Raw genomic sequence first — 21,437 nt, 5'->3', positions numbered from 1 at the left:
CCATGATGAAGCTACCAACCCGGCTCGGATGAATACATACCTATGTACCTAGCAGCATTTGTGACTGGAGAGCCTTGGGGAAGCCATTGTGAGGCTGCTCATGCGTGGCTGTGTGGCTCCAACCCCGGGCCATCAGTTGCCTGCTCCTCACCGAGCAACCTTTTGCGACTGTCTTGGATGTCTTGGGGTGGCCTTGTCAAATGTTTCTGCCCGATTCAGCAAAACGTAAACAATCGCGGACAGCCCATTGCTATTTAAATACATGACGACTGTCATGTCAGTGAGTCGAGATCATCCGTCACGTTCAATGCTCCGAATGTTCAGCACCTCTTGTAGGCAAAAGACTTAAAAGAAACAAGATTTAAAAAAGACAGAACCTTGTTTTCAAGATAGTGATGTCTATATTTCCCATTGGGTATCCCTGAATGCACGAAACATGCCAAGCAAGTAAGCAGCAGCAACAACCAAACTTCCGCTACCCATATCCCATCCCATCATCATATCCCATCCCTTCCATCTTTCCCCCATCAACAATCATGATAATCAAAACCTCAACTGACTGACCCTCGCGCTCGTTCTCCTCGCCCCAGGACTCGGGCTGACCGCCCTACTGCCCCTTGCACTCCCCGCTCTGCTTCCCCCCCTACTCCCCGCCACGCTCGCGCTAGGACTCGTCATCATATAACTCTGATCAATCTTCCAGATCCAATCCATCTTGTCCTTCTCACTCCTCGCCGCAAACAGCCACGTGTTGTCCGTCCCATAGATGGCAAACACGCCAGCCTGCAGCCGCTCGCTCAGGCGGGACAGACCACCACCTTGCTGAAGAGATGGTCCGGACGATGACAAGGGTCCATTGTTGTTGTTGGTGGTGGTGGTGGCGGCAAGCGTGCCTGTGGATGACGCCGGGGAACTTGTGTTGCTGCGGAGGGAAACGGCTGATGTTCTATTGCCGCCGCTTGCTAGCCTGCTGTGGCTGCTCCTGGCCCCTGCCGCCGTCATTGGGTTGGGCGAAGGAAGTGGGCTGAAGGTGGGCCACAAGGAGGAAATGAGGAGGGCGGAGGGGGAGCGACGTTGTTGAGGTGTGCTAATGTTACTGTTGGATACCCTGCCTCCCGAACCGCCCGAACCACCGCTCATGATGGTGTCTAAAAGCCCGCTTGGGCGACCGTTAGCGGCTCTGTTATTGTTGTCCATGTTTCCGTTCAGGTTGTCTAGTAGTCCGTAACCATCATCGGATCCCCCAAAGCCTCCGCTGCCCCCCGTGTCGTAGTCATCGTTTAGCAAACCTAATATCCCGGGCTGGCTATCGACGCGCGAGTTCCTCAAACTGACGATCCCGACCTCCTCTCCGTCTGCCACGCTGTGAATATGGAGATATGGCCTCCTCAGTTCAACGAACCGTTTATTCCACTTGGTCGCATCACTGTTGGGAACAAGGAGGTAGCCGCCCTTGAGGACGGTGGGGTTCTTGGGCACGCGGATGACCGAGGCCACAAACTCCAGCGTCGATTTCTGATCAGAAATGGAGTCGGCGTAGCCATCAGTGGGCGGGTCAGTGTTGGCAGGGCTGAGGATCTTGGCTGTTGGGTCTGGGTAGCGTTGCCAGAGCTTAAGGCAGCGGTTCAGCAGGTACGTTTGAGCGTCCGTATATTCCGGAGGAGATTTGGTTGAGTCGGTGGGTTGATTGAGTTCTGCACTATTGGTTTGCTCCTCTTGCTCGGTTTCAGCCCTTGGTGCAACTTCATCCTCTGGAGACGGTCCTTCTTGGGGCGTCGGCAACTCAGGCACCTCTGGCGGGTCGTCTTGCAGTAGCTCAGCAATAGAGTCAGTCTCGCTATTGGTTTTAGGTGGTGGCAGATCAGAGTCGTCCCCTGTGTCATCTACTCCATTTGACAGGTCATTTGCATCACCAAACCCAAGCTTTTTCAGGCGCCCTTGCACCGCCGTAAGCTCCGTCATCATCCTCTTCTTCTTCCGCGCGCTGATGTAGTCTGCCACAAGTGACACACCCCTCGGTGTCCAAGTCCCAAGGTTCTCTTCACCTTTGACATAGTCATGCTGGCTACTCATTCGCCATAGGTCACCGACGCGTTTGATGGGCGCCGGACGCATCTGGACCGTGAAAATGCCCGTGGAAGAATGGACAATGCGGATATTCTGCCATAGCGAGGAGAACATGGACGTCTGGCGAACAAAGTTGCGAGAAACGACCTGGACGGCAACCGGAAGAGAGAACTTGATCGGCTCAGCGAGCTTTTCCGAGTTGATCTCCCAGGACACTGTCATTTGCACGCGGTATTTTTCTGACGTGATACGGTCGAGCAACAACGAGTTATGAAGACTAGAATCCCACTGTCCGATCAGGGTGACACTCCGGGTTCCATTAGCGTTTACCCGGAAAGTAGGCTCAGTAACGAGGCGAAGGGGCAGAGGAGGGCTGGCTGAGCCCATATCGGGTGTCTTGCCTGCGCTATCCAGGAGCGCAATCTTGCCGACGCGCAAAGATGTCGCATCGTTCCATGGGAGCGCATCGCCCGAGCTATGAGTGACGGTGATGGCGACTCGTCTTTGCAGCCCTTGATGAAGTTGAAACGTGCCGTTGTCAAGTTCACTTGTTTGCGTAACTTCGACGGGCACATAATCGCCCTCCTCGTTCAGTTCCAGTATCTGTACCCGTGCAAGCAAGTCGTGCTTTCCCTCAGTGTAGAAGTGGGATTCGTTGATTCTTGCACCCTTGGGCTTGCTATGGGACGTCGGTACCGCATCGCGCATGTCATCCCAGCTGAGCAGCTTGTCAAGATGCATAGCTGAAACCTTGGCGAAGATAGCCACTCTCAACGACGTGTCTTGAGACGCAAACAGCGGAATGCTCATGCTATGAACGCTCTCGAACCGAATGGGTCCCTCGTCAAAATCCCTGATCATCTGGGTGGTGGTAATCCCGTCCTCCTCAGAAATGCCAGGGATGAAGAGCTGGGCGTGCACCTCGGTGCCTTCGCGTTCAGCGAATCCAATCATCTCGTGCATCACCACGTTGAACTTGAGCGTATTGGTCGGTGCTCTCGCACTGGAAGGTTCTAATGCGAGCTTGATCATGCCAATGGCGTGAGATGTGTGTGGGGATGTCACGTCAAGGGTAAAGTCCTGTACCCGGCTCTCAAAGACGGTCTTCAACGGCACATCGACTTCGCCTACCAGTGTGTATTGCGGCATACACGTCTCCACGAAGGGGTTATCGAGGCTCAAGTGTTGCGCGTATTCGGGTTGATCCAAATACTGGAACATCTGCCGCATCTGCCTCACCCGATCGTGGAGCTTCTCTATGCTCCAAAGGTGGACAACGCTGTGCTTGTAGTCAATGACGCGAATGCCGACGCACGGCTTCAGTGCTGTTTCGAGAGCAATATCGTCTCCTTCACCAGTCAGCCCATTAAGCACCATGTCGTACGATGAGCAAAGAAGGTGGCCGACGTCTACAATCGTAAATTGGAAGACGACGCTCTCATTAAGCTCATGACTCATGACTTGTGCCTCCTTGAGAGTGGCAGCATGTTGCAGTACCGCCTCGGCCATGAGGACGTAACGTCGACTCCTCCATTTCTTAACCACCGCCTTCGCACGCTCAATCTCGTCTGCAGAGAGCTTCGGGTTGGCTTTCGGCCGCTTGAGCGGATCCAACTTCTCGATCTTGTCCTCGAACTGACGTCTCTGCATCTCCAGCTGTTTCTGCATGTCGACCTTGAGCTGCATCAGTGTTTCCTCCATCCTGGCCTTCTCCTTCTTGATCTCCTCCACCTCCACGTTCGCCGCCTCGGCCGTCTTCAGCTGGTCCTTGTACTCCTCCTTCTGCTTGTCGAGTTGGCCCTGCATCACGTCTCGAATTTGACCCAGCTTCTCCTCCGTCTCTGCTTGTTTGGGCGTCGATGGCATGGTTAGAGCGGTGTCCAGAGAGAAGTTGTCGAGAGTGCCGGTGGACAAGTACTTTTCTCTTGTCGGATACGACGCCATGGACTCTATATCTTCATCCCCTTCACGAACATTCACTCTCTCAGCTCGTGCTCGCTGGACATCCTCGAAAAGCGCATTGAGTTCTTCATCTGTGAGTTTGGCAAAGTTTTGATCTGTTCCAAGGATGGCCCCTGCCGCTTCCCTTCGCGCAAAGGACCAATCTGACTCTTTTGTGTTTCTTGAAAACGGCGCGGGTGAATCTGGACGGCTGCTGTCGCCTTCAGACACTGCCGTGCTAAGGCTTTGCTGATGGTTGTGGCTGGGACTTAGGTTTGGTGATTTCTCCAAGGCCTGCAATTGATTTGCGGTGAGGGATTGCCTCAGTAGGCTTTGTTGCTCGGCGCGCTCTGCTCGTTCGGCTTTCGCTTCAAGAGGATGGTTGAATCTGAAAATATGGAAGTCGCCCAGTATGATGCGGTATCCAGAGTGTAACCGTGTGGGCTCCGTCACTCGTTTGCCGTTCACCATGACAGCCGCGCCCTCCTTTGGGATAACAGTCACTGTTCCATCAGCTGCATTCTCAAAGACACAGTGTTCGTGGAGGATCCGCGACCCATTGAGGCGAATATTCGCTTGGTGCTCCGCGTTTGACTCGACGTTGCCAACACTGGTTGAGCCTGGTTTCAGGTTATACACCAAGCACTCTGCTAATAGCGGATCGTCCGAAAGATTGACCAAATGGGGCATCTTCTTGGGGGTCGACATGCCGATAAAGCCCTTTTCGATGCTGATGCCCAGTTCTTCCAGCGCAGCTTCACGTTCCTTGTGGATTTCTTCGGTTTTTTGCAGCTTCTGCTCCCAGGTCTGGTTCAGATCCTGCAGAAGCTTTTCGGACTGATTCAACTGCTCTGCAATTTCGGCCTTGGACACCTTCTTGACGGTGCCGTCCGGCGTTGTGATGCTGACAATCTGCTTCTCCAATGGCGTTCCTTCTGCGTAAACCTCCTCTCCCGGAACATGAGTGTCACCGACAACTCCACCATTGCCCAATTTGCTTCTAAGTTGGGCCAATTCTTCCTTCAGTTCGCGAATCATGCGGGCATTGGCGTCCTCATTGACAACAGCGTGGTTCTTGATTCTCTTGGCCGAATCAGCATAACGGAGTGTACTAAGCGTCTCGTCGTAGTTGATATCGGCTGGACTGATGGCCGCTATCATCGCCGTCATACTGTTACCGCCTAACGAATCCTTCAACAACCAGGTGAGGACACTGTCACGATATGGTACCTGGCCGGCCGCGGATCCTTTCTTCTTTTTCCCGGTGGACAGGTCTGCTAGGGCTGCGATGACGCGCCCAAGCGTCGACAAGGACCGGTTGATTTCGGCACCTTCTTTGAGACGGGCGCCGGTGGCTCCAGTAGACGTTGCTCTTTCCGAACCTGCCAAATCCACCAGGCTGATCTTGGCTGCCTTTTCCATTTCCATTTTCGTTTCGGGATCAAACCGTTTTTGGGTCAACATGAGGGTAAATACAGCGTGACTTCTACTGGAGGTTTCGTTCATGTTGGTGGCCGCAACCGTCCTAGCCTTGTTTCCCTCGTCCATCAAGTGTTCGATCTCTTGGAAACTTCCCACGACAAGCTTCGCCAAGTCTTCAACGTAAGGACCCGTTGACGGATGTTCTCGGACCTTGAGATTGCCCTTGTTCGCCGGGTTGAGCAGATCGCGTACACGTTCGTTGTAAATTTCGAGGTAGGAGACTTCCACCGTACAGCGCAAATTTTTGTCTTGTTGCATGTCGTTTATCCGCTTGAACATATCCTGGCAAATCATGGGGATGATACCGGCATCCTTGCCATATCCCATCATCGAGTAGGACTTGCCGGAACCGGTTTGACCGTAGGCAAAGATACAGTTGTTGTAGCCCTGGAAGGCATTGTCGAGCAGCGGTTTGCCCAGGTCCTCGTGCAGCTGATCTTGTCCGGCGTAGTTGGGTGCGTTCTTGTCAAAGGACCAGTATGACCTGTCAAAAGCAAAGATTTTTTGGCCTTGGTCTTTACCACCCTTGACTACAGCATCAGGCGGAGTGGTGAGAACCGTCTGGTTGTCTCTCATTTCGACGATACATTGTGCGCCGCGGTCGTGTTCTGGAATCGGGTAGTCGCATCATCAGTGTCTGTCCGCATGACGTAGGGACGAGCGCGTTCCACGGGTTTCCCTTCTCTTTGAGGGTTTGGCTCTTCAGCGCCGGCAACAGAGCTGTCGGGTATATAAACTCACTCACCTCTTGCGTTGAAGGGACGGCATCTGACCACGACCTTGATGTTTCCTCCACCCCCCATGGGGGCCATGCCTGGAGCCATGGTGGCGCGAGATAGCTCTAACGGTATCGCGCCGTGTCGCAGTGCTGTATATATGTATCGGCTGACCACACGAGTGACCAAGGAGCTGTCGAAACCGTCCGCGACTCCTCTAGATTGGGCGTGTCTAAACAGTCGAACTTATCCGGACGCGATCACAGCCTCCGAACGTCCCAACATTTGTTTTCCAGATCCAGCCGCACGACAACGTCACTCATTCTACCATGCGCCGTGGGTATTCTGCGGAAGGGTTGCGGCCAGCTCGGTTTCTAGGAGAGATAGTCGAAATGCTGGTGGCTCGCTGGCGTATTATGTTGCTTTACCCCACCCACGGTCGCCTGCTGTCGCCTGGCCGACGGTAATCGCTGCAGGTGGGCGGGTGACGGCGCACGGGGGAGAACGACTGGAGATATGTATGGGGCCGTGGGAGGGTGAAGAGCGCGTGAAGAGTCTGAGATGATCGCCGTTAGGTTGTTGTAGCAGCCGCCGACACTGTCGCAAAAGGGAGATGCTAGCTAGCTAGGTCTGCGAGTTCAGGTCGCTCAGTCGTTCAACGACCGCAGCCCGGAAGCTGCAAAGCCGGCGTCTTGTGTCACGCAACAGGCAATGTTCGGGAAACCGTCGACTTCGTTGTAGCAAAAAGTCAAAAGGATCGATCAACAGGACGTGGGTTGTCTGGCCGAAGGAAAGGGACTGAGCGAACGATGCCTGCCCGTGCTTGGTGGGCTCTGACAGGTTGGCTTGTGTGTAGTGTAGTTGTTGGTTCCCGGCTTTACCTTGGCTCAGCTTGCCGGGTTAGGTTCCCTTCCAGCTGAGGTGTTGCCCGCCCCGAGTCGATCCCGCCCGTTGAGGCCCGGGTCCTTAGCGCCTACAGCCCCGCAGCATGCCGTTACCTACCTAGGTCGGGTACAATCTATGAACGTGACGGCGGGGACTGGAAGGAAAGCCCGCTGCCCCTGTGGAGGCGCGCAGCAGTGGAGAGTCACCACTGCCCTGTGACGAACCAGGAGATGCCCGCTGTGCTCGTGCATGCCCTGTGCTAGATTCTGGCTGCGGATCGCTCCGTCACCCATTGGTCGGCACTTCTCGTCATGGGATGTCTGACAACATCACAGCTCGACTAAACACCAGCTTCCGTCCTAATGTCCAACAAGGTCATGCAATCAGGTTGTTTCAGACGGAAACAGATGTTGGCGATCTTGTACTTGCCCATCCCCACTCCCAGTTCCTCAATTAATGTGATTAGAGGTATATACTTGACCCACACAAAAGTCTCCAGTTGGGTAGTAGGTATGCGACAAACAGCTTCTTATGTCACATCAATCATATCATCAACCATTTCGGATTTATCCTAAACACTAACAGCTCAGGTTGGCATACCCTGAGCTACCCAGTGGTCACTAACTTCCTCCCATGGATAACCGTCTAAGACGAGTTGGCGGCCTCAGAAACGCCCAAATCCTTCTCAACCATCTGCCTGCAAATAGGGTGGTAGAACTCGCGGTTCTTCTCAAAGGTCTTGAGCGCAAGCTCCCGATCGACCTTGTTGAGACCACGGAAGAGAGGGCGGACGAACTTCATCCGACCAACCTCTCCCAAAAGGTCAGCAACGCCCTGGTAGGCGCTGGCGTCCTTGGAGCGCATCGCAATGTGGTAGTAGGCGGCCTTAAGCTCGGCGTTCTTGGATTCAGAGAGGCCGTAGGCCTTGCCAAGCGCTTGCTGTGGTTGTATCAGCGTACTGCTGACTGGAAGTAGAGAGGTAGACACCTGAAACTTACCGATTGCTCAACCGTCAACGGCTCCTCAAAGTCCTGCACGGCGTTAAGGAAGACCAACACCTGGTTACCAGTCCACGACGCAACGTCAGACGGGCTAGGGGTGAAGTCTTTGCTCTTCCACTTTTCCGCCAGCTCGTAGCACACGTCCGCAAGGGAGGTGTCGAACTCAGGCTTGGGGGGAAGGCCGGTGCTGTGGAAGCGACCCTCCCAATCAATCGAAGCAATCTTGTCCTTGAGATCAGAGTACTCGGGGGCGCTGAAGAACTCGAGGAAGGTGTCCTTGAACTCGTACGAGTCAAGCGACTTGTTGGACCACTTGCCAAAATAGTATGGGATGAACTTGTCAAAGTTCTCTCTTCCAACGAGACGGTCGAGACTCCAGACGAAGTGGAAACCCTTCTCGTAGGGAACCGTGCTGAAGGCATCATCGGGGTCGATACCCTTGTGGCTAATGCAGAGCTTTGTGAACTCGTGATCCTCTCCGTACTCCTTGATGGCCTCCTCTGTAAGACAATTGTTAGTGGGGACCTCCTACTCAAGGAGGGAGAGAGGAGAGGCGGGGTTCTGGTCTGTGTCATTAATTCTTACCAAGCGCCTTCCAGCCCCTGATGGCCGAAAAGTCAAAGTGGGCATCGCCGCCGTGAATGGAGGCAAGAATCCGGCGCTCGAGATACATGGTCCATCCTTCATTCAACCAGCTAGCCAGATGTTAGCAATTACCGGTGATTAATTGACCAATGACCTGCAACTTACAAGTGCTCCCAGCTGCAACTGGTGACCAGGTTTCCACTCCAGCTGTGCGCGAGCTCGTGGGCAATAACGTCAATGTTTTGCTTGTCGCCACTGATGATGGTAGGGGTAGCAAAGGTGAAGATGGGGTTCTCCATGCCTATGGGAGGAGGCACATTGTCAGCGTTCACAGCATATCTTCATTCTCGTTATCTCGCTTTTTTGCACTCACCTCCATAAGGGAAGCTAGGGGGCAGGACGAGAACATTGTACTCGCCCCACCTGTAGGGAAACACAATCTTCTCTGCAGCCTCCAGGAACTTGTCCATATCACCCTCCAGCTCCCATTGAGACGCCTTCAGCTCGTTGGGGCCGGTGCAAACACAAGAGCGCTTGCCGACAGGGGCGCTGGCAATCTCTCCAGACGAGAGGGCGAACAGGTAGGACGGGATGGGCACCTTTTGCTGGAACTTGTACAGCTTCTCCTCGCCCAAATCCTTGGTCTCGTCAGGCACGGGCACGCCACTGGCTACAACAACGTAGGGGCTGGTGATGTTGAAGTCGTAGGTGCTTTTGACGTCTGGAGTGTCCTGGCAGGGGAAGAGCGAGCGGGCGTGGATGGCCTGGCACTGGCTGAACATGAAGGGGGCCGCCTTGTCGCTAGTCTGAGCCGGGGTGAGCCACTGCAGGGCAGTGCACTTGTCCGTGGTGGCAAGCTCAATCTCAACCTTGACGACCTCGCCCTTGGCGGCACCCTCGGGGACGGCGATGTGGACGGGGGAACCGTTGGGTTCGGTGCGGGCCTTGGTCTCCCATAACGAGGGGGCCGAGTTGAGCTTGATGGAGTTCACGGTGACATAGCTGGAGTCAAGAACGATCTCCTTACTGGCCTTGTCCGTCTGAGACTCGAGCTCAAGGATAACGGAGCCGCGTAAACACTTGGCTGTGAAGTCGATCTTGAGGTTGGCCGTGGTGTGACGAGTCCTCCAAGCATCATAGTTGGACAGGGTGTTGGGGTCGCGAACGGGAGCCATGTTTGCGGTGCTACATCCAAACCAACGGCCACGCTGATAGTGAGAGTAAAGGAGGTTGGGGGGCGCTGCTGATGCTGCTGATAGCAGTGATCGTGATGACGATGAGGATGGTGACAGTTGAGCAAACCTGGCCCTTTGAAGAAAACCTCTACCCCACATCAAGACTGCCTCGGGGACTCTGACCAATTTTTTTGTTGCAATTATTCCCGTTACGTATTGTGCACCAGCCGTGGTACTACCTGGTAATCTCAGCTCTCAATTCGCACATATTTTATCACACAGAACCGCCGCTCTTACCCTCACCTTCCTTCACGCCTTCCTTCTTGGTCGTAAGGTGTGGAATGGCATCAGCCGATAGGATAATAGGGCAGCTACTTCTATGGGATGTCAGTGCGGAGACGAACGCGTTTCCTATCGCCATAGTGCTATAGCTCGAGCTTTGACCACCTCTGCTCCCTGCTTGCACCATCTACGCAGTAGAGCGAACAACCGACGTCTCTCACTCCACTCAACTGGGAGAAGCTCGACTTACACCCGACCGCCCGTCTGATGGACTTTAGCACCAATCAACCACCGTCAGGGCAACTCACCTTTGCGCCTTCACTGTCAATCATCAAGTATACCCATGGTGCTCTCATGTGTAGACGTATGGAAGGATTTTGTGGTTCAGAATAGAAGAGCAGTCACAGCAGGGCCGACTCCTTTTTGTGTTCGTCCTCCAACGAACCGAACAGTGGACTCGATGGCAGTCTGGATCCAGCCCATCGGTTTTAACTCAAACTTGACAAATGTTCCCTCACGGCGAGAGTGGAAGGTCCAAGTACGTCAGGTAAGCATCGCAGGATCCCATGTTTCACACGCCGCATCATCAGGCCGTTTGTATGATCCGGCAGGGTGGTTAAACGTCCCAGTGATGTTTGTTTCTGCAGTCCAAGATGTTTCCATTCCGCTGAAAGGAACCCGGACCAGTTTTTTTTTCATAAAGCTCCGGTAAGGCCAATTGGACTTACCTGCCCAAGATGAGTTGCCAACATACCAACCAGGATCGCGATAGTATGTTTCCAGGCAATGTCGTTTTGTTACTCGCTGCGCAAATATTGCTGCAGGGCGTCAGGCTTAGACATGGTGATCCAGGCTACGAAACGAAACAGCTCGTGGGAAGTACAGATAGGAGGTGGTATCAACCAGGAAGGAGGAAGTTTTGAATTCGGGACCTGCAGGTGATAACACAATTGATATATACCGGTATCCCCTATATTATCACGTCCCCCCCACTGTTGCTGCGTCCTCATAGCATAGGCGAGCAAAGGGTAGTTTCCGGTATCATTGTGGCGTGGTCAGATGCGGCCATACCTAAGATGTGATATAGGCAAATCTGGGTGATGAACTCGCATGCCGATGCCGGTGTTGCTGGCTGCTAGTTGTCGAGTCTTGGGGCTATCAAGAACCTGTGAAGCCAACATAACTATCTCTTGTTGATACGGAGAGCAGCATAGCCTGCCCGGCTCATTACCTTAATCTTGAAGTGTCCCCAACCGCGGAAAGTGTCCGCATCATAGCGCTTCGGTCTCCGCAAAGGTGTGGTCACGTTCATCCTCCCGTCTAACCGGCAGTTGATACCTTTTCGCTAAAACCGCAGGTAAACTTGGTTTTAAGCCGCAAACAGATCGACACCTTATTTCTAGATTGAGAGTATTCGGTACTCGTCACATTGAAAGCTACGCTGGACGATGCTGTATTTGGATTCAGCGAACCAGACTTGCATTTCGATGAAACAACAGTCTAAGCCCGCCCATTCCTGGCAATGTGTTGGATGTAGATGAATGTCATGTGGACGATGACATCGTCTGTTGAACCTTTCTGTCCTCCACAGACCAGAGTGCATATTGTTCATACCAGATTGCTTAATTCAACTCACCGATAGTATACATTGATTGATCATGCGAATTCATCTATATCAATCTTGCAAATACGCCAGACCAACTGATCCCGGAAGCCACCGAATATACAATCTCGGAGTAACAGGAAGCCGTCGGCAGTGGTAAGGTAAAAAAAAAAAAAAAAGGATCGCTGCAGTTAGTACCTACTCAACGGCGAAAGGGGCAGCAGGGGATGCATCAAAGGCGAGACCGGAAAGCCGCCTGTCCGGACTCATATGACTAAAGGCGCCGAGCAGAAGGTCTTTGGCTTTGACAATTGATGCAACGTGGAACCTTTAGGGTCTTGGAGAGGTCATGAACGGGGTGATATCCGAGCCGAGTTTTGCTCGTGGAATAGGTACGTATGTAGTGTAGCAGTCGAGGGGCTGCAGTATAATTCACTGTCAACGATAGCCCTGCCGTAACAGTTGTTGGTTATTGCGCACGGTTCTGCATTGAGAGCGATGCTAGTGATGACCTCGGCAGACCTTCACTCGCGAGCCGATCTTCGCGTACACTAGTGTAGGAAACACACTATAAACAATGGGAGAGGATGCTCGGAAGGCGGCGCTGGTGGTAAATCAGTCCTATGTGACGGTGCCTGGCCTAGATTCCGGTGCTCTATCACTAGCATAGAGCAAAGAAGATTCGGCAACTCGCTTAAGACCAGACCCCTGGAAGATTTACAAACCCTTGAAAAGGGACTAACCACTTTTGTGCACGTGTCCGGCTGGGCAGCCCGTTGTTGGCCTCGGTTGTTGGCGGGAGGGGTGGGGCGGAGCCGTTGAGGTTTTGGAGCAAGTGTTCCCTTGTCAAAAGAGTCTCCTCCGAAAGAGAGAAAACTGAAAGAGACTGCGCAGTGATGTGTCAGATATGTACTATGTGCTTTGACAGAGACGTCGGGGTAGTGGCAGATTTGGACCCCCCTAGATTCATTCGACATGATGCTGGTTCACGCCGGCGTCTCAGGTTGGATCTGGGGTATATTGATTGAAACCCAAAGTGCAAGATCTGGAAGGAGGTCGACGTGAAGTACCCAGAGGGGCTACATCTCGACCTTACCTTCCTTTGTCACATGGCCCTTGGTGATGAGATGCATACTGTATTTGCACTAAATGATCTTCATACTTAAGGCTCGGAGGGCCAAAGCGTCGGTGCCCGTGCACGCTAGCAATTTGGCTGACAGCATCTTGATCTAGTGTAAACAATGGAGCATGGAGGCAAATGAGGATGACCTGCAAAACTAGTGCTGGACTGTTGAGGGATGGATCATGGTGGCTGTCGTTTATAGATTCCGCATGTTGTTGAGCTTGAAGCAAATGAGCGAAAGCCCCTGTAACTCCAAAACATTTATTCTAGGTCGGAGAGCAACCGACATGGTGCATAGGGTGCTTAGGGTTAGGGTTTTGGTCCTTCTACACAGGTATGTACTCTTACGTACCATGGTACCTTACATATTGGACGGATGGACCTAGGGAGCTCTCGCGACCGTATCCACTTCCGGCGAGGCCTTGTGTGGGCTGGAGCTGAACGGCTGAGGAGGTTTCAGTTTGTTTGTTTCACCATGGCAAATTTCTGTTCCGCTGTTTCTCACGCTTCCTTCTGTTTTCTTCATCTTCTTCTTCTTTCAAAATTCGTAGCTGCGCCCCTTCCCCTCCCCACCATCAGCCTGGAGACGGTCACGAGGTTGGAGCGAATTGTCGCTATCTCGAACTTCCCCTTTGACCGTCTCATGGTAATATCGTCCTCAACGGCTTCGATTTCGTTGCCACTTCGATCATGCCTTGATTTCGCATAAACTCAAACCGCGCTTTGTCGGGAGCTTCATGCCACGAGCTTGCCACGAGGTGTTCATGCTTTGGTCTCGTCTGATGTTTCGCCATTAGGTCAGCTCCAAGGGTCTGTCCCAGCCACTTCTGGGCTGCTGTCTGTCAAAATTGTCATGGCGCCCGTGATATCCACCATGTCAGCATCAAACCAGGGCTCGCCCGACTGGGGACGGCGCACCGGGCTCCCTAAAAGTCGGCGTCGACAATGTCTGCAATTGCAGACGGGACGGCTCCCCGCTTTTCGCTTCTTTCATCATTTGCCCTTCCCGTCAGTTGTCTTGGGGTCGGGATGGAGGACTCGTTCATCTAGTGTACGATGCCGTGAAAGGCCCGGCCTATGGTTGGGAGTATTAACACCATGCTTTGTGGAAACCGAGGTCAACCTAGAGGTACGTATTGTCAACAGACCTCCTTCATTCAGCCATCTCCGCGGTCAATTGGCTGGACGACAGGGGCCTTCGGTTGGGAGTGATATCACCCGAACCGGTTATTGCGACTTTGTAATCGGTTCCTGCGGCTGTGTGGGGCCATGTGTACAAGGTCGTCAACACTGAATACATAGAGACACCCAGACTCAAGCTTGAGGCTTGGTACTATGTACTAGTGTAGTGTACACTACTATTATTAGTCTGCGTAGCCAAAGTCGCGACAACCATCATCACCAGTCATCGTTTGAACCGCGGCAACGAAAGCTTGAAAACACTTCTTTTCGAGCGAAAATTTCACACACATATGCGGAGAGCTCTCGCCGGCTGCCTACACCCCTGTGGTAGAACTAACCCTAACGCCTCATACTAACCGCTGATACACTACCAACAACTAATTTGGGTTGCGGGAGGTGAGTTATACCTTTGCTCCTCACGGTCGCAATAACCGGCTCGATATCGCCGTCATAGCGAGGCCGAATATTATCAAGCATCGATGCTCTCAGTGTCCGCCCCCCTTGCCAGTGCCACGGTGACGGATGGCTACCCCATGCTTTTTAACAGAAAACCCCTGGTCATATTTGCATACCATTCGGAGCGGAGTGTCTCCAGAGAGTACATGCTGGAGATGAACAGGGCTAGAGGCCAATGGCGGACTCATGGAAGGTCCAAGCGGCGGCTTCAGTCCGTCATCCCCCGAATCTTTTGTTTCTTTTCCTGTCAGAATAGCCTTCTGCTCTCTTGTTCTCCTTCCAGTCCTTCTACCCCGGCCTTACCTGCATACTCTGCTGCACTCAAAGTCACTACCGCAGCATCGCGTATCCACCTGCATGCTTCACCTGCGCTGAGATTAGACGACGGAACTCTCGGTCTCATCATGATACCTTGAGGGCCCGAGTCTCGGCTGCCGTCTTCGTGTCGCACGTTTCGACAGCACTTGTTTCTCTCCACTGAGTACTGGTCTACTCAGTACTGGGAACCCACAATTTGAAGGCTCGTGCCTGGATGATGGATCTGCTCCCATGCTGCAAGCCCGGGGACTTGTAGTGTAGCTTGCGAGGGAACTATGTAGGCATCCTACCTAACATTCATGTGGGGGGGTGGTTACGATGAGAAATCTAAAGCATCTCTCAGTCTCGAGGGTTGCTGCTCTATGATATACTCCCCTCTCCTAGTCGATATACATACATGGGTCCCGTGCTAGCCCCTTCAACCCTGTCTGGTAGCCAACCACGGTCTCGACTTAGGGCAAGGTCTGTCCTAATTCCCAGTCTACGTGCATGACTTATATACCATCCATTGTACCCCTAGCCCGTCATTGCTGAGAAGAGCGTTGTTTGTTCCTTGGCCTCATCCAGCTTTCTGTACATCTGGTTGGTCTCACGAGTTTGGTCATTTATCTCTAACACGGCTCGAACGACCCGTCCGACTCATGGCTCATATTGTTAGCTGTATGCTGGACTCCGACTCCGAGGATTTCAGCCTTTACCTCAACAACTACATAGCAAAGGAAGTCACTCCACAACCATCCAATGAATCGGTACGTCACTCCGGGCCCACAAGATCAAGCGAAAAGCCGGCCAATGCTCACTTACACATTTATCCAAACTACAGTTAGGTCGAGCTTCGCCGTCAGGGGATAAACCGTTTACTTGGAGGATGTTTCACCCAGAAAAAAGATATCAGCAGTGCTCCAAGGACACGCAGTCGACAGTCTCTGGGAAGTCAGTTGACCCAGAGCAACTACCTGTCCTGAACATGGGACCAAACAGCGACATCGGTGAAAGGTCGAATGCTGGATTTGGTTGGAGGATACAAGTGAAGGAGCAGAACCTTACTAGCAGACGGAAAGTGAGCGTGCCTGAACTTGGCCCAATGACGACCGTCCAAGAGGCAGCCATGGATTCCCGTATGTTCACCCTAGATGGACTTTTGTCCCATTTATGCTGACAAGTGGTTCCAGCCACCATTCCCGGCCGTCCGGCTCTCCATGAACGTTCAATCAGTGCTCCAGGCCTTCCATCAAGACCTAATCAGGGTAAGGGGCTACTCAAGGATCGAGTGCCCATTGAGCGATCGCAGCCTGATGCCGCCCGCCAATGTATTAATCGAAGCCAACGAGTTCAGAACGAGGCTAGACAGCCTTGGTCGCCCAGGAATCTCACTCCTCTTGTGATTCCGACGCTTAGCTCTGCCACCCAAAGACTCCACCAGAAGATGTCGAGCAGCCGTCTCCGAGCAGGTACCGCGCCGGTAGACCCTACGATTCGGGCGGCAAAATTCGAGGGTTCTCCTAAAGCGCGGACGCCATTCACGCCTCTTTCAGCTACTTCAAGCGCCCCGAGATCTGCAGCAACAAGTGCCGGAACTGCTTCCACACTGCCAACGCCTATATCAGCATCCACCGACGTCAGATCTTCGCCGATGCCATGGGATAAGGTTGACAACAATGTGCCAAAAAGCTCCATTGAATGCACACGTGGGTTTCCATTGGCCCTCGGGCCAGGCATCGCTGATAGCCCTCAGAGTGTCTCGAACATCGGGCACAAGAGGAGTCAGTCGGAAACGGGAAGCATTATGGAACGGGGCCGACCACGGAAAAGGAGTGAGACATGCGGGGCTACCGTCTTGAACAGGTCATGCTCCAAAAGGAGTAAGAGCGCAGAACGGCGCGCATTTGAACAATTGCCAAAGGGGTGGAAGGCCAGCGATGCGGTCAAAATGCTCAAGCCTAACGAAACTGCTGCTCTACAGAAGCAGGCTCTTCAACAAGCTGCTAGGTTCGAGGTATTGCGGAAGGAAGACGTCGATAACCTCTCGAAGGTGAGCTTACCCTCGATCGCTTACTTTGGTTTGTAACTAACAGCATGTTAGGAGCTACGGCAGCTAGACGAACGGACTGAATATCTTAGACGCACCTACACATCCCTCCGTGCTGGTCGACGTAATCTACATGCTCGGATCTGCCAGTACCTTCGATCTCCTCGCACAGCCAAGTTCAGCCACGAGTCCATGCTGAAGCAAGAAGAGGCTCTTGCAGAGCTCGACGCTTCAATAGACGACTGGATAACCAAGCTCGATCAAGCCGAGAATCGCCGAACTCGAGTTCGGCAGAAACTTCTTGAGCATGTCGCCGCGGCCACCACACTCTCCATGACCCCCGGATCTGTGGCTGGCGTAAGCGAGACTCTGCAGTGCGCCATGGGGATCCGCTCCTTAGGCTCTGCTACGAATGGCGCCGGTAATATCTCCACGCCTCCTCGCAGTCCAGCGAAGATGTCCTTTTCCTCTCACATCATGTCCGCATTTACACCATCTTCGCCGCCGAGAGTGGCTGCTCATGTTCCTTCGACCATTATGGAACAGCCATTCTATGAAGAGGAAGATGTTGCGAGCGAAGAGCAAGGCGCCAGCTCTCGGCGTGCTGAAACCATCATGGTCTTTGCGGGCAGCGATGTCTCTGCCCTCTTGGCTGACGTGGAAAATGCGCTCACCCATATGGGTGGCGACGGTTTCCATGCTGATAGGGAAAAGCGGCATACAGTCAAGGTCGAGGTATATTCTCCGGTTGCAAAGGAATATCCAGTAAAGGAGGAAGAGCCGGCAGTCACAAATGAGACGCTCCCCCCCGCTCCGCCCCCCTCAGACAGCCGGCGGAAACACATACACCGCACTATGAGCATCGATATGCTCAACGGGCTTCGTGGTAAGCCTTCACTCGCCGTCGAGACTGCGGAGATGCCCATACAGAGCTGCAAAGACGGCGCCAACAGCAACAACACAACATGTCAGTCGGCTACCACAGCACGCGTTGTTAATAGCGAGGAGATCTTCCTCACTAATGCTGTCTTCCGGCCGCCACCGAAGTAGCACTGTGGCTCTTGTAGCTTCATCGCCATGTACCTCCTCGTCTTGTGGTGATGCACTCTCACATACAAACATTTGTACAAACCAACTTTTTTCTAATGTTTAGTATAATTTCTAGCGTTATGTCTGTCTGCATCTTTTAACTTCATTTCTTTCTTGGTTCGTAACCAAACGCTGGAGTTTATGGATGGTGGAGGGTGGGGAACGGGGAATGTGTGGTAAACTTGATATTCAGTGTGCGACTGGCCAGGAATTACATACCCAAATGATACCCCCTAAATAGCCGGTTAACATAGTCGATGAATGATATCTCGGGGGATTCAATCATCCTGCAGCTTAAGTTGTTCATGTTCCTGTTTCATGATGTTGCTGTGTACTCATGATCACTAGAGGTATTGATGATGAACCAAGCGGACAAGTGATGATTGTTTATTGCAATATAACGTTGTCAACAAGTGTAATCCAACACATACGACCACAGATGGTAGAAAACTCGGGATCCCGTCCGCTCTCCCATAGATAAGCTACCAATCGCCTGACTAGTAGTTGGGTCGGTGACGACCAGCGAATCCCAGGTGTTGTATGTTTTTTTTTGGTAATTTTGTAGTTTTCCATCTTTATCTCGCTCTCTCTCGGTCATCCAGATTTACAATTCCCCGAAGTCTACACGCAATTACCTACAAATCCTGTGGTTCGCGCCCCAGTCCGATGTTATACTAGAGGTATGAAGTAGCATATCGGTAGCCTCATATATAGGCGGCCCTTTGCAACCCTCTATCTAGCAGTGTGGCCTCCCTAGATCCTATCTCTTATCATACCCTTATCCCTTCAACCTGAACCGAGATTTCCAAGCTTTCTGAGAAGTGAGTACCCCATGACTGAACTGGTATTTCCCTAGTTTCCCCGGTCAAATGACGGAGTGTCTCACAAGATGATACGCATAAAGGTAACAGCAGATATGGCATGTACTATTCATATTGCATTTCAAACATATAGAGGCAAAGCAAGCACATCACATTCGCTTTCTTTCAAATGTCCTGGCCCATCTTATACCAAGATGCCATGATCCTAGTTGCCATGTCGTCTAATCTGGATTCTGGAACAGAACCGTTCTTCACCGCATCCACAAGCCTAGACCCCCAGAACTCATCCCCTTCCGGCATGACCATGTCTAGTCCCGCCAAAGCCGTGGCAACACCGGCGTGCTGGGCACTCCAGTGAGAGACCACAAAACCCTCAAAACCTCACGTAGTTCCGTCTTGAGCAGACCGTTGAGGGACTTGCTGTTTGCGCAGCTATATGAGTTGTTCAGCCGGTTATATGAACACATGATGTCACCTGTACCGGCGCGGAGAGAATCCTAGAAAGACCAGAGATAGGACTCATGCATTTTTGTGTCGTCGATGTTCGATGATACCGACTCCATGCCGTTGGCAGGCATTCGGTATGATTCTTGTAAGTTAGCGATATAATGCTAGTCTGATATTAGCGGCCTGTTAGCTTTTTAAGCATGGGGACGTTAACTTGCCTTGACGCTGGTGATGACACCAACATTTTGAGTCGCCTCAACGGTTTTGTACACAAGAGCCCCTGCCAGATATGGATCGGAAGAGAAGCCTAGTCCACAATTATCAACACTCAGCCCTTCCTGTGGGTTACTGACAGTAAACGACAAACATTCCCAGTTGCGGCCACTTAGTACCACGCAGCCCATAGGCCCAGCAACCGGCCCAAGGAGCACATTCACTCCTTTCTTGTTGAACTCGCTGCCCATGCCGGTCCCTCGCTGGTATGCGAGCGACTTGTTCCAGCTCGCACCAGCATAGAAACCGCTCGACCAGCTGCTGACAAAATCGGTATTTCTTAGGCCGTTTCCGGCATCGCTCAGGCACATTTCGGGGAAACTATACGGGATATAGGCCGGATGAAGCCAGAGCAACTCGTGTTAGATTGGAGGCCGGTCGTCAGATGGACCTGTGTGGTGTTGAATATGTCAGAGATGTAATCCGAAACAAGCTCAATAAAACTGCCATCTCAACATATGGGAGCCGGTACCTTCTCGTCAAGTGTCATTCGACTAACTTGTTCCTTGGCCTTCTTGCACGAGGATGCCCAAGCTCCAGTGCCGGTAATGTTTGCTAGTGGCAAATCAGCCTTCTGTCTTCAACGGTGAACCCGTGCATATGACCGGTTTCGAAATGAAGCCTGCACACGTATGTGAAGGATAGACCGGTGGTGACAAGCCATAGAGATGTTCGTCACTGGTGATCGAATATCCTGAGTTACCTGCCCCACCTCCCGCCTCGGCTGTGCCCTTGTTCCCTTTCTTTGGTAGAGACGCCAGTCCTGCTAAACCTGCACCGATAATAACGAGGATGACGGCCACAATCATGGCAATCCTACGCTTCGTCCTAAGAAAAGGGAAATGCTGTGTGATCCACGAGACGCCTCCTGATTTGGCATCGAGCGGAGGTGAACCGCTAGAGAAGGAATTGCCAGAAACATGCTCGCCGGTAGAAGCGGCGGCATTCACCTTTTGATTTTCTCACTTGCCATATTGACAGTTGATATCGAGGTGGTGTTAGCTCCCCATATCCTTTGAACACTCTTGATTGTCATTCCTTCGGAATGGTGAAGAACTGATTCAAAGTTTACTTCGTGGTGAGATTCGGTAGAATAAACTCCTATTCCATCTTTAACTTCTTAAGTCCTTAAAATCGATATTTGAAGGAGTCCAGCGCGTTCAGGACAAACTCAGCGGGCCCCGACAAGAATTCGATTGGTCTTTTTTTGAGCAGTACTGCTCGATGACGAGACACTCCTCGGTGGATTCCGTATGTTCGATACGATCGTCCTCGTTTCAGGTTGCAAGAATCGAGACCAACCGCCAAAGATATAAACAGAAGCGGGGAGGTTGTCACCTTCTCCGTGTTGGCATGGAGCGATGAACAGTCGTCATCAACTCGTTGGCCGGAGACTGAGTCGGGACCCCGTAAACCGAACGCGTTTGACGCAGGTTTAGCTTGAGCCCACGCGGGGGGACTGTAATCGGGCGTCGTTTGTAATGAGTTTATGCGGAGGAGAAGGTAGCAAAAGCGATCTAGGTACCTAGTAAGTGACAGAGCCCACATTTCCTAATGGCCCAATTTGCGATGGTCCCCATGGTGCAGCCACTTCAGAGCGTGCCGTCTAAGGAGCCGCGCTTGCAGTGGCCTCGGCTAGTTTAATGCCCGGGAGTGTCAGGTGTAGAGGTAGCCCGCCGGTGCAAACAGCTCCCGTGCCGCTACACCAATGGATGCCCGGTCTTGACAGGTACTTCGAGAGGCACCTACTTGTAGAGGTAACTTCTCAACTTCCACTTCTATCAATCAAATAGATAGGTACCTAGCACGCAGCTTTCCATGTATGGATGTCCAATGGCAGCCTTCAACTGGGAACTTTTTGCAACGCGCAAACAGTTCTTCAGGTTTCGTGAATGACAGCACCAACAGCCAATAGGAACCTCTCAGTCCTCATGCACGGATGCTGGACCGATTGCTATCCCA

At 52.5% G+C, this 21,437-nt stretch overlaps 4 protein-coding genes and 1 non-coding gene across 6 annotated transcripts; 2 read left to right on the top strand and 3 right to left on the bottom strand.

The window, feature by feature from the left end:
- Positions 1-224: 224 nt before the first annotated feature.
- nkin-2 lies at positions 225-7,073 on the bottom strand. 2 transcript variants are annotated; one of them, XM_011396409.1, is made up of 2 exons: positions 6,236-7,073; positions 225-6,174 (listed from the first exon to the last, which is right to left on the bottom strand). In XM_011396409.1, exon 2 carries the CDS (start codon positions 6,064-6,066, stop codon positions 544-546), a length of 5,523 nt encoding a protein of 1,840 aa, XP_011394711.1. In that variant the 5' UTR covers positions 6,067-6,174; positions 6,236-7,073; the 3' UTR covers positions 225-543. The 2 variants fall into 2 exon arrangements, with proteins under 2 accessions (XP_011394711.1, XP_011394712.1); XM_011396410.1 differs by having other exon boundaries at positions 225-6,098.
- A 396-nt stretch (positions 7,074-7,469) lies between these two features.
- On the bottom strand, positions 7,470-10,179 carry NCU06732 (leukotriene A-4 hydrolase). Its single transcript, XM_955567.3, has 5 exons — positions 9,051-10,179; positions 8,843-8,978; positions 8,678-8,787; positions 8,090-8,592; positions 7,470-8,030 (listed from the first exon to the last, which is right to left on the bottom strand). Exons 1-5 carry the CDS (start codon positions 10,009-10,011, stop codon positions 7,737-7,739), a joined length of 2,004 nt encoding a protein of 667 aa, XP_960660.2. The 5' UTR covers positions 10,012-10,179; the 3' UTR covers positions 7,470-7,736.
- A 5,278-nt stretch (positions 10,180-15,457) lies between these two features.
- On the top strand, positions 15,458-17,895 carry NCU06731 (hypothetical protein; the record flags this gene model as incomplete). Its single annotated transcript, XM_955566.1, has 4 exons — positions 15,458-15,565; positions 15,640-15,934; positions 15,989-16,848; positions 16,996-17,895. 4 exons carry the CDS (start codon positions 15,458-15,460, stop codon positions 17,893-17,895), a joined length of 2,163 nt encoding a protein of 720 aa, XP_960659.1.
- Positions 17,896-18,379: 484 nt separating this feature from the next.
- NCU15624 lies at positions 18,380-18,479 on the top strand. Its single transcript, XR_897911.1, has one exon. It is a non-coding gene; the product is annotated as a 5S ribosomal RNA (ribosomal RNA).
- A 551-nt stretch (positions 18,480-19,030) lies between these two features.
- On the bottom strand, positions 19,031-19,786 carry NCU06730 (hypothetical protein; the record flags this gene model as incomplete). Its single annotated transcript, XM_955565.2, has 2 exons — positions 19,031-19,252; positions 19,556-19,786. 2 exons carry the CDS (start codon positions 19,784-19,786, stop codon positions 19,064-19,066), a joined length of 420 nt encoding a protein of 139 aa, XP_960658.1. The 3' UTR covers positions 19,031-19,063.
- Positions 19,787-21,437: the final 1,651 nt, after the last annotated feature.

Source organism: Neurospora crassa, linkage group V (genome assembly GCF_000182925.2).
Source record: "Neurospora crassa OR74A linkage group V, whole genome shotgun sequence".
Taxonomy (NCBI): domain Eukaryota; kingdom Fungi; phylum Ascomycota; class Sordariomycetes; order Sordariales; family Sordariaceae; genus Neurospora; species Neurospora crassa.
This window is presented reverse-complemented; position numbering and strand designations above follow the sequence as displayed.

Excerpts from the sequence above, each read along its gene's own strand:
- nkin-2 (XM_011396410.1), bottom strand. The coding sequence starts at position 6,314 with ATGGCTCCAGGCATGGCCCCCATGGGGGGTGGAGGAAACATCAAGGTC. Across the intron at positions 6,099-6,235 it reads CCGTCCCTTCAACGCAAGAG|AACACGACCGCGGCGCACAA; the intron begins GTGAGTGAGTTT and ends ACCCGATTCCAG.
- NCU06732 (XM_955567.3), bottom strand. The coding sequence starts at position 10,011 with ATGTGGGGTAGAGGTTTTCTTCAAAGGGCCAGGTTTGCTCAACTGTCA. Across the intron at positions 8,788-8,842 it reads AGTTGCAGCTGGGAGCACTT|CTGGTTGAATGAAGGATGGA; the intron begins GTAAGTTGCAGG and ends ACATCTGGCTAG. Across the intron at positions 8,031-8,089 it reads CGTTGACGGTTGAGCAATCG|CAAGCGCTTGGCAAGGCCTA; the intron begins GTAAGTTTCAGG and ends ATACAACCACAG.